Genomic DNA, 11,800 nt, shown 5'->3' on the forward strand with positions numbered 1-11,800 from the left:
AAAAAAAAAAAAAAAAAAAAAAAAAAAAAAAAAAAAAAAAAACCCCTCTACTTAGTGACTAAGTAGAGGGGATGGGTATATATCCCGGCTCTGCTACTATATATCCACGAGCCTGCAGTCAAAAATACAGTGAAAAGAAGTGTGTATAGCAATGCAATATATGTAAGAGTATATATTGACTAATGGCACATCTCTCAGGAAAATCTGCAGCGAGACTTAACAGCAAAAAGGAAGCCCTGTCTATATGGTGGGCATCTACTTTAGATAAAATGCATTAAATTCTAAGACATGTTGACTTTAATGTTAGGTAAAACCCACAAAGTTATTGTGCTATACTTTGCTTTAAAGTGGAACCTTGAATGCTTAAGTAATAGTCATAAATCACAACCTTTTATCACTAGCTCCTCTTTCAGAGTTGGAAAACTAGTTGTATCTTTTCTCTGTGCCACAGGGTTTCTTCTTTTCTGCTGTATTCCTGATTTAATTTCTAGTTTTTAAGGATGCATTTTTAATTGGTGTTAAATGCATATGATTTTTAGTTTCTGTTACTTAATCATTCTAATAGACATAAACAGAATAGAAATAGTATGTGTAGCTTTTCAGTACAGTAAGTTCCCATCTTGCTCAAGTGATTTGTATTCTAAAAGTTCATTTTTAAGTTAGTTATTTGGAACTGAAAAAAAATGCTTTTTTTTTTCCTATATAAAGGATAGTGTAATTAATGGACATTAGGTTTCTTTTTTTTTATATACATTTATTTATTTATTTATTTTGGCTGTGTTGTGTGTTGCTGCATGGGGGCTTTCTGTAGTTGTGGTGAGCGGGGGCTACTCTTAGTTGTGGTGGGTGGGCTTCTCATTGTGGTGGCTTCTCTTGTTGCAGAGCACGGGCTCTAGGAATGCAGGCTCCAGTAGTTGTGGCATGCAGGCTCAGTAGTTGTGGCGCATGGGCTTAGTTGCTCCGCGACATGTGGGATCTTCCCAGACCAGGGCTCAAACCCGTGTCCCCTGCATTGGCAGGCAGATTCTTAACCACTGCGTCACCAGGGAAGTCCTGGACATTAAGTTTCTAAGATAGCTCACAAAAGACTAATTCATTTTGTAAATGGACTGTGATGTTATAGAATTTGACCCAAGTTCACTGCTTTATTTTAACTTGGAAAGTTAGGAACACCGACTTCCCAGTTATTTCTCACTCTCATTATGGTGCCAGCAAGGAAAGTGAGGAAGCCCCTTATGCACTGAGCTGCTTCAATAAGAATACATCTCCTGGGGATCTAATGGCAGCAAGGAGTAGAAAGGAGTTTCAGCAGTTAAGATACAAATGCATCCACAGTAGCTATTATTGCTTGAGGCCGTTGGTTATATTGCCAAAACGTTGGGATTAAGTTCAACTAGGAATTATAAACTTTAAATTGACTAAGTTAGGACTGAAGACTAATTTTAGTGCTCCTTTAGGGCTAAGGAGTACCTAAATCTGTTGTGCTTTTCTTTTCTAGTCTACTAATGAGAAAAGCTTTGTTCGACCACCTCACTGCCCGAGGCATTCAGGTAAGTTTTTGGAATGATGCATTTTAGAAACAGCATAGTTTAGCAGTTTAACACAAGTTTAAGGGGCAGGAACTTTTAACTGACTTACTATGGTCCTGACTCTGCTTCTGCTGCTTTACTGGTTCTCATATGAAGACCTTAAGCTCTGCCTTACAGTTAACAAGAAAGTATTGGCATTTCAGAATTCACCTATGTATTGGTGAGAATAGCTGAAGCCGAGAGGCGGGACGGTCATATTTAATGAGCAAAGTGGAATTTGTTTAAAGGGCTCAACGATTTCTTAAAATTGCAGGTTATTTTTAAGTGTGCTGAGATTGTAGTGGATAAATGCTACCATAAAAATAATTTTCTATTTTAACATTTCTTCTCATATTTCTCATGTTTCTAATTTTCAGGTGTATGTTTGGGTATTAAATGAAGAGCAGGAATACAAAAGAGCTTTTGATTTGGGAGCAACTGGGGTGATGACAGACTATCCAACAAAACTTAAGGATTTTTTACATAATTTTTCAGAATAGAAAAGGAGGTACTCAGAAGCATTCAAAGAAAACATGAAAAGACTTAAGAAAAAAAATTGTTATTATTTCCCTAAGCCATTTCTGGAATGGTAAAAGGTTTAATCAGTTAAGTGTTTATTACCTCATTTTTAAGCCTGTCTGAGAATGTAGAAACTATATATTGTATATCTATTTTAAACAATATTGCATATTTTACATTTGTAAATAGTTTGTTTAGAAAGAAAACTGGTTATGAGATGTAAGTAGAAGATTATCGATCAAGATTTCTGTATATGATGCAGTATTCTACTATTATAAGTAATTCTGAAATCAAAGACTATTGGATAAATTTGACATTAGTCTTCACTGGAATAAGATCAACTAATTAGTAAGACAGAATTATTGAAGGCCATTACAGCTATCCGAGTTGTCTTCTTATTTCTAGGTACATCTTAGTTAAAGGGGAAAAATACAGTGAAAGGAGAGCTCGGAAATCAGTGATGTAATTATCTGACAAGTTGAACATTGTTAGCAGAAAGCAGACTCAAAGAAATAACTGAAAGTTTATTACATGATCAGAAATAAAATCTGTAGACTAAATTCGAATTTCTTGGTTGCGGTTGTCAATAGGGACATTCTATTTGGAATCTTTTTCAGGTATGTAACAAAGCTACTGTGTCTTTTTTTTTTTTGTAAACATTAAAATTGGACTTAATTGTAAATTAAGACAAGATGCAAATAGTCACATTTTTGTTTCCTCTAAAGAAATGTACATTTTCCATTGTTGGCAATGACTAACTGTCTGGACCTACATCTAGATTTTAAATAACATCTTGAATCCTAACAATCATATGAAACTGACGAAAGTGCGTATCACTGTGTCTAAAACTTATAGTATAAGCCACCTCCTCCTGATCTTTAAGAACCTATTCTTCTGAGTATTAGTGGAAACAGAATTTCTCAAAGCATTAGGCATCACTTTCTCAGATTTTCTGACGTGACTTCATGTAAATCTGTTTCTAATCTTTTTGACTTATTTTCGTTATCTCTCTGGGAGGTAAGTATCATCTGGAACATTTGAAGTTTGCCAGCTAACAGCTACAAAGGATGATCATACTCTCCCACCTGGATGACATAAATGACATTTGTTTTTTTGTTTAAACTGAAATAAAATTTTCAGAAACAAAATAAGGGTTCTTCATTGGTGGTGTTTTTGTTTTGCAGTCATAATTCCAAATATGCTTTATAATTTTTTTTCAGAATTTAATGAGATGGTAAATTGATAGTGTAACTAAATACACCTGAGACTTCTCTCTAGTGTAAGGAAAATAAAATATAGAAATGCTTTTATGGTAAAGAAATTGCCGCTTGGTATTTGAGTAAATAACTTGGGCAGGTAATCCATTAAATCCATCATTTTCACTTTCGCTTATAGTAATTTATGATTATAGTTGCTAGAGATCTTTTTGATCATCTTTGATATAATTCTTTTTGCAATTTCCCCTTTCCAACTTTTGCTTTGTTATGATTCAGTTATGATGCAGTTCATATTATAGGGCAAGCATATATTTTGTGTCAATCAGTAGAAGATAAAGTACCCAGCATGGTAAAGATGTTTAGAAAGTCATGTTTTAAAAGTTTGATGATTTTATAGTCAAGGTGACTTCAATTCATTTAATAAAAGTATAGTATCTATAACAAGAGAGTTATCAGATAACATCTGAATATTGCTTTTCTGATTGGGGCATCACGTTTTAAAAGAGGTTAGATACCCTTTCATTTTGAGAGAGATATTGCTAGGCATTGCCAAAAGATGGGATTAGACCCTTTGCCTGGGATGAAGCTGGCACTAGATTTGACAGACCCAGGGACTTCCCTGGTGGTCCAGTTGTTAAGACTCTGCACTCCTAAAATGCAGGGGGCACGGGTTCAGTCCCTGGCTGGGGAACTAAGATCCCCACAAGCCATGAGGCGTGGCCTAAAAAAAAAAAAAAAGATTTGACAGACCTATAGTCCAGCATGCCAGTAGAATCCTAAATACATGGCAGTGGACAGCAGTTACAGGTAGGTATTTCAGTAGGCAATTGGCATGAGGGAATTTTCTTTTCTTTTGTTTTTATTTTTTATTTTTTTGTGGTACGCAGGCCTCTCACTGCTGTGGCCTCTCCCGTTGTGGAGCACAGGCTCCAGACGCTCAGGCTCAGCGGCCATGGCTCACGGGCCCAGCCGCTCCGCGGCATGTGGGATCTTCCTGGACCGGGGCACGAACCCGTGTTCCCTGCATCGGCAGGCGGACTCTCAACCACTGCGCCACCAGGGAAGCCCGGGAATTTTATTTTCTTACTATCTTTTTTTTTTTTTTGGCCGTGTTGCGTGGCATGCGGGATCTTCCCCAACCAGGGATTGAAACTGTGTCCCCTGCATTGGGAGCGTGGAGTCATAACCACTGGACCACCCGGGAAGTCCTGCCGGAATTTGTGAATTTTAACTTGAAGTAGTAAGAGTTTCTCTGTAGGACTAGGGTCCGAGGCATGTTCCCAAGGCAAAATAGGACACAAGTTACAAGAACTAGGACCCAGGTCTTGGAAAGAAGCTCATTTAATAGAAACGAAAAACAGTGATAACACGGGACTAATTACAGTAGTAAGTTGACACTGAGTCCCAGAGCTGTTCAACTGCTCATTTCTGGCCAGGACTTGTTCTAGAAATTGGGGTGTGGCCCTGGCTACAGGTGGGCATCTAGTAGCCCAACTGTGGAGAAAGAATGGCTGCAGTGGGGTAGGAAAAGAGAACGTAAAACATAAATCATCGTATGTTCAAGTATGGGAAATCATTGACACAAAATACAATGTGAACGATTCTGCTTAGAGCTGTGCAACATGGTGGGCCTGAAAAGGTTTTTAAAAAATATATCAAGAGAGAATCTGCCATAGATAAAAAAAAAAGTTTCCTTTCCAATTAAGGAAAGCCATGAATGCCAGGTTGAAGAGTTTGTTCTGAATCAAAAGTCATGTGTCAAGTAGGTGGCTAAACTTGAGATGTTAAAAACAAGAACTGAAACTGCCAGACAATAATATATCATAATCATTTCAGTGCCAAAGGGAAGATGTAAATAGCAGTCAGAGACCAGGCACCAAAACGAGATCAGGACCAAAGTGGTCAGATCAAAGAGTCAAAGAGATCAGAACGCTGGGAGCATACCGACATAATTCATAAAGCCACTAGCGATGTTTATCTTTTTCTGCCTTTTTTGTATAACACTGACAAACTATTGTTTGGAAAATTGGATCATCCTATAAGCTGAAATAAGGATATAAGCCTAGACCAGAGAATAGTCCAGAAACCAGGTCAGAAGGCTATACAGATCCAATTAACATTAGATTGCATAAAAATTAATTTGGCAACAGTCTACAAGATGGGAACTCTTGCAGCAATCCAGGAATGAAGTAATACGTGTCCAGATGAAAGCAGGGGCAATATAAGTAGGGAAACAATGAATCTAAGCGTCTCTGTAACGGAAAAATTAATAAGTGACTAGATGAGCTTAAAAGGAGAAGAGAAAGTTCACTACTAACTCCAAAGCTGCAGGAAATGGGGAACTTGGAGAGGGGTCCAGTTTGGTGGTAAAAATAATGTATATGGGTACTCTTTGAAATGACAGAAAGGTGTTCGAGTTTAGGTATATTAGCCCTAGGATGAAAGGATAGATCTGGAAGAATAGATTTAGGAGATTTGTGTACTTTATAGGTATTGTGAAGCTAGCACTTCATTTTTTAGCATAAATTGCAGCTGTTTTTATTTTATTTACTTTCTAATGTTTATGTTTTTAATTTATTTTTTTTTATGTATTTATTTTATTTTTGGTTGCGTTGGGTCTTCGTTGCTGCGTGTGGGCTTTCTCTAGTTGTGTTGAGCAGGGGCTACTCTTCATTGTGGTGAGCGGGCTTTTCATTGCGGTGGCTTCTCCCGTTGCGGAGCACGGGCTCTAGAGCTCAGGCTCAGTAGTTGTGGCACAGGGTCTTAGATACTCTGTGGCATGTGGGATCTTCCCGGACCAGGGATCAAACCCATGTCCCCTGCATTGGCAGGCAGATTCTTAACCACTGAGCCACCAGGGAAGCCCCAAAGCTAGCACTTTAAAGGTGATATTAGTTCCTTCTCAGTATTCTACTTGCAATTTGAATAGGTTGCTATGCCACCAGATGCCTACGTTGTGAATAGCATGCTTCATACCACAGTGAGACTGAATGATAACATTTCTCCCCACTCATTTATGCCCTCTTCTTTCAAAAGTAGAGAAGTCTATAAAAAAAAGGCATAATTTTAACTCATTGCTTATGAAAATAATACAAATACATTGGTCTTGTTTGCCCACTAGTTTTTGTTTTTTGGGGTTTTTTTGCAGTACGCAGGCCTCTCAATATTGTGGCCTCTCGCGTTGCGGAGCACAGGCTCCAGACGTGCAGGCCCAGCGGCCATGGCTCACGGGCCCAGGCATGTGGGATCTTCCCGGACCAGGGCACGAACCCGTGTCCCCTGCATCGGCAGGCGGACTCCCAACCACTGCGCCACCAGGGAAGCCCCACTGCCCACTAGTTTTAAATTTTAGTTCCTTGAAGCCCCAAGATGGGGCCTAGGCAGCTTCTGCTGGGTGAGTTGGGATGGTTATGCTAAGAGGGGACTGAGCAGGTATAGCTGGGTGTTACCCCTTCCCAGTTGACAAGCGCTGCTTCACTTTTTTCTGTTTCATATGTGAGTTCCACATAAAGTTTGACTTAAAAAAGGAGTTTTCTGCAAAAAAATTTTTTCTTTGCTTCTGTAATCTTTGATCTAAGACCTTTTCCCCCTTCAGCCTTGAGTAGAACCTCTCTTTCTTCCTTCCTTCCTAACTCACTCTAAGCCTTTTTCATTCAGTCAGTTCCTCAAGGGTTTATGGTCCTTTCTGGTCAAAAACTTTTCAAGAACAATGAGTTGGGGATATGAACAGGTAATCCACAAATATAAAAAGTCAACAATCAAAAAATGTTTCACCTCACTAGTAAAGACCTATAAATTCAAACAACGTTGAGTGAGATACCAATTTCTAACTTAGAAGGGCAAGAATGATAGCATTGGTGAGAGGCATGGGGAAACAGGCACTCATGAACTGTTGGTGAGAATATAAATTGGCAGAACACTTTGAGGATTAATTTGACAGTATCTTTAAATATATCCTTTCACTCCGAAGTTCCAGTGCTAGGAATAATATCCTAAGAAAATAGCAGGACAAGTACCCAAAGGTACATATGCATAGTGAAAAGTTAGAAACAATCTAAGTGTGCAACATGAAGGAACTGGTTACACAAATTATGATAAATCCAAACAATGATATTATTAAAATATTAATGTTCTGTGTGTACTGATGTGAGATATTATTAAGTAAAAAGACTAAACCATAAGACCATATACTCTATAATCAAAAAATATTTATACATATTCATTTAAAAAGTGAATGATAGCTACCAAAGTGTTAGTTGTGGTTTTTATGATGATGGAATTATGAGTGACTTATTTTTACTTGTGTATGTTTTCTAATTTTTCTACAATTAATAGAGATCAATTATTTTTAAAAGAATTTAAAAATAAAAGCCTTTCTAGCTACCACAGATTTGTTAGGTGTCCAGAGCCTTAGCAGGTGACTTTTTTCCAAATTCTTGAGAAGAGAAACCTTTAACTGCCAACTTGGAGTTGACCAAAGAATCCAGCTTTTCTGCTTAACCACTTCTTTCCAACAAATCAGGAAAGAGGGATTATGGCTTTGCTTTGGATATGATCCAGAAATTATCTGGACATTTTTAAAAAGTTCATAATTCCAGGGACTTCCCTGGTGGTGCAGTGGTTAAGAATCCACCTGCCAATGCAGGGGACACGGGTTTGAGCCCTGGTCCGGGAAGATCCCACCTGCCATGGAGCAACTAAGCCCGTGCGCCACAACTACTGAGCCTGCACTCTAGAGCCCGCGAGCCACAACTACTGAGCTTGCATGCCACAACTACTGAAGCCCACGCGCCTAGAGCCCGTGCTCTGCAACAAGAGAAGCTACTGCAACGAGAAGCCCGCACACCACATCTGGAGTAGCTCCCGCTCACCGCAACTAGGGAAAGCCCGCGTGCAGCAACAAAGACCCAATGCAACCAAAAATAAATAAATAAAATAATTTTTAAAAATTCATAACTCCACAACTCAAAGACATTTACTTTTTATTAATTTTTTGCTCTATTTTCTTCTATCTTTTTACAGTGCATAGTTTTTGGGGTTTCTACATGGTAATGATTACACTGTTATATGTACTTTTACATTTTGGGTTTTTTTCCACTTAATATTACATGAACAGTTTCCCATGTTATAAATTCTTTTAAAAAGGTAGAATGCTATTTAACCGAGTAGATGTGCCATGATTTACTGAACTATTTCCCTTCATTAGAAATTTGTTTCCTATTATTCATTATTATAAATAATGCTGTGATGAACATTCTTATGTATACCTCACCCCCTTATACCCAGTCATGAAATCCTAGATATCAAATCTATTTATTGATATTTCTTTTCAACCCCACTGCCACCATCTAGTACAAGCTACCATCATATATAGACTGGAACAATACAACTGCCTTCTTTTTTCTAAATTTAATGTAATTTATTTTGAATAGGTAATATACTCACTGGTTCATAGAGTACAAAAGGATATACGGTGAAATTTCTCTTTCCCATTCCTATCCTCCAATCACTGAATTCCCTCTCTGGAGGAAGTAGGAAATCAGTATGATCACATATTTATGCAGTGGGTATTTACTGAGCACCTCCTGTAGGTCAGTCACTTATTAGACCTGGAGGTATAATGGTAAGCCAGATAGACATCGTATATAGACTCATGGATCTTACATTCAGTTTGAGAATACAAACAAAAAAAGTGAACAAATGTTAATTTCAAGTTGAAGCAAATATTATAGACATAAACAAGGGACTGAGCTAAGGAAGAACAAAGTCAAGCTTATTCTAGGTAAAATGGTCAAGTTAGGCCTCTTTGAGGAGGTGGCATTTATACTGAGATCTAAAGCAAGAGGAATGAACCAACCAAAGAATAGGAGGAAGAGCACTCTAAGCAGATGGAAGAGCTTATGCAAAGGCCCTGAGGCAAGAAAGAGCTTGGTGGGTACTAAGAATAAAAAGAAGAGGTGGGGCTTTCCTGGTGGTCCAGTGGTTAAGACTCGGCACTTCCAAGACAGGGGGCACAGGTTCGATCCCTGGTTGGGGGACTAGGATCCCACATGCCGCCAGGGGCGGCCAAAAAATAAAAATTAAAAAAAAAGAGGAGCGGGATGTAACATAGTGAGGAGCTTAGCTATTCATGGGAAGAAGGACAGTTACTCCATTGCAAATGAAAAAAATCAAGGTACAAATAAAAGCAGGGCTTTGTTCTTTGTTGGTGGGAAGATTGGAGTTTTCATCCAATGGTTTCTAATTTCTCGATGACAGGTGAGACAAGGTCTTTGCTAAAACTGGGAATGGAGAAAGGGGTGCAAAAGTTTGGAGGAAACAGGAGCCTTTCTGTCATATTCACCTTGGGAAGTGGGAATGTGTTCCTGTTAGAGAAACATAGTGGGATTCTTGGGATGTTCTGAGTGCTAATTGGAGGCTTGAGATTCTGCATTTAAAATGAAATGAATTCAGCTGTGATTTATCAAGAGTCAAACCTGTTGATAATTTGAATTAGGAGAGTAAAAAAACTCTTGAATAAAGTGAGTGGGGGAAAAGAGTGAGCAGAGAGTTAAGCCTTAGAATACCTCAAAGGAAACAGAGAATGTGTGCCCTGAGAAGTAGGGAACTAGAGTGTCCTCAACCGCATGAAAGAAGAGAATTTAAGAAAGTGGTTATCAGCAGTGTCCCTAATAGGACATTGAGGTCAAGGAAGGCAAGGGCTGGAAAGGATGACTGCATCTGGTTTAAAAGGATTGCAGCTCTATTTACAATAGCCCGGAGATGGAAACAACCTAAGTGCCCATCATTGGATGAATGGATAAAGAAGATGTGGCACATATATACAATGGAATATTACTCAGCCATAAAAAGAAACGAAATTGAGCTATTTGTAATGAGGTGGATAGACCTAGAGTCTGTCATACAGAGTGAAGTAAGTCAGAAAGAGAAAGACAAATACCATATGCTAACACATATATATGGAATTTAAGAAAAAAAATGTCATGAAGAACCTAGGGGTACGACAGGAATAAAGACACAGACCTACTAGAGAATGGACTTGAGGATATGGGGAGGGGGAAGGGTAAGCTGGGACAAAGCGAGAGAGAGGCATGGACATATATACACTGCCAAACATAAGGTAGATAGCTAGTGGGAAGCAGCCGCATAGCACAGGGAGATCAGCTCAGTGCTTTGTGACCGCCTGGAGGGGTGGGATAGGGAGGGTGGGAGGGAGGGAGGCACAAGAGGGAGGAGATATGGGAACATATGTATATGTATAACTGATTCACTTTGTTATAAAGCAGAAACTAACACACCATTGTAAAGCAATTATACTCCAATAAAGATGTAAAAAAAAAAAAAAGGAGGCCTGCTTAACTGGGGTTTATTTATCCCTATAGTTGATGGAATTGATACCAAACTGCAAGGGGGAAGAGGACTGAATGGTATTAAGTGAGGCTAGTAAAAATCAGCCACTTATTCTAAGAAACTGGAGAACCAAGACATTTGAAAAGGCAGCAGTATCAAGTGAGTTGTGTCCTAAATGGGGAGGCTTATAAATGTGTGAAAATGTGAAGGAGCTAGTGGAGAGAGACTGGAAATATTGGAGAGAGAAGAATGTGGGCAAAGATCCCTTTCAAGACTGAATAGGTTGTAATTTATCCAACAAATATTTATGAATGCCTGCCAAGCCAGGTGCTTGGGTTACAGATGTATGTAAACCATACAGAACAATTCTTGCTCTCCTTGGTATGTATGGCTTAGTTAGTAGGTAATCGAGAGCTGAGAGAAGAGGAGGAAGCGGTATCTTTCTTTCTTATACTCCAGGGTAGACTGGGGGTGTACAACACTGGCATGTTTTTGCACTTGAAAGAAAATAGAAGAACTAAAGGTAGTGTATTAGTCTGCTCGGGCTGCCATAGCAAAATACCACAGATTGGGAGGCTTAAATGACAGAACTTAATTTTCTCAGTTCTGGAGGCTAGAAGTCCAAGATCGAGGTACCAGGAGGGGTGGTGTCTGGTGAGACTTTTCTTCCTGGCTTGCAGATGGCTCCTTCTTGCTATATCCCCACATGGCCTTTTCTCTATATGCACACAGAGAGGTCTCTGGTGTCTCTTTCTCCTATAAGGCATCAGTCCTATCAGATTAGGGCCCTAGTTTTATGACCTCATTTAATCTTAATTACTTCCTTAAAGGCCCTAATTCCAAATGCAGCCACACCGAGGTTTAGAGCTTCAACATAGGAACTTGGCGGGGGGACACAATTCAGTCCATAACAGGGGGGGATGGGGGGGTCAAAGTGGAAGAGCTGGAGATTGGCTACCTGTGAGGGGAGGTGGAGATAGGATGGGTAAATTGAGGAAATCTGAGACAGCTGGAGCAGGAAGCACTTGTAGCTGACCATGGAGGGGCTAAAATAGGAAATCTAGTGTGGCCTGGAATTGTCAGAGAGGAGGTGCTGCGTATTTCTTAGTTTCCTAGGATACCTACTTGGAGATTTACATAGATAGA

General features: G+C 39.1%; 1 protein-coding gene across 2 annotated transcripts in view; it reads left to right on the top strand.

Annotated features, from left to right (window-relative positions):
• Window positions 1-3,172, top strand: part of GDPD1 (glycerophosphodiester phosphodiesterase domain containing 1) — a 44,594-nt gene extending 41,422 nt beyond the window's left edge. The window contains exons 9-11 of one of the 2 annotated variants that reach the window (XM_029212233.1): window positions 1,499-1,550; window positions 1,946-1,947; window positions 2,064-3,172. In XM_029212233.1, coding sequence (XP_029068066.1) covers window positions 1,499-1,550; window positions 1,946-1,947; window positions 2,064-2,115 — 106 coding nt within the window. In that variant the 3' untranslated portion in view covers window positions 2,116-3,172. Of the gene's footprint in view, window positions 1-1,498; window positions 1,551-1,945 lie in introns of both variants that reach the window. The other variant, XM_029212232.1, reaches the window with a different exon arrangement.
• The last annotated feature ends 8,628 nt before the right edge of the window (window positions 3,173-11,800 follow it).

Source organism: Monodon monoceros, unplaced genomic scaffold (genome assembly GCF_005190385.1).
Source record: "Monodon monoceros isolate NGI ecotype Baffin Bay Population unplaced genomic scaffold, NGI_Narwhal_1 Super_Scaffold_9, whole genome shotgun sequence".
Lineage (NCBI taxonomy): Eukaryota > Metazoa > Chordata > Mammalia > Artiodactyla > Monodontidae > Monodon > Monodon monoceros.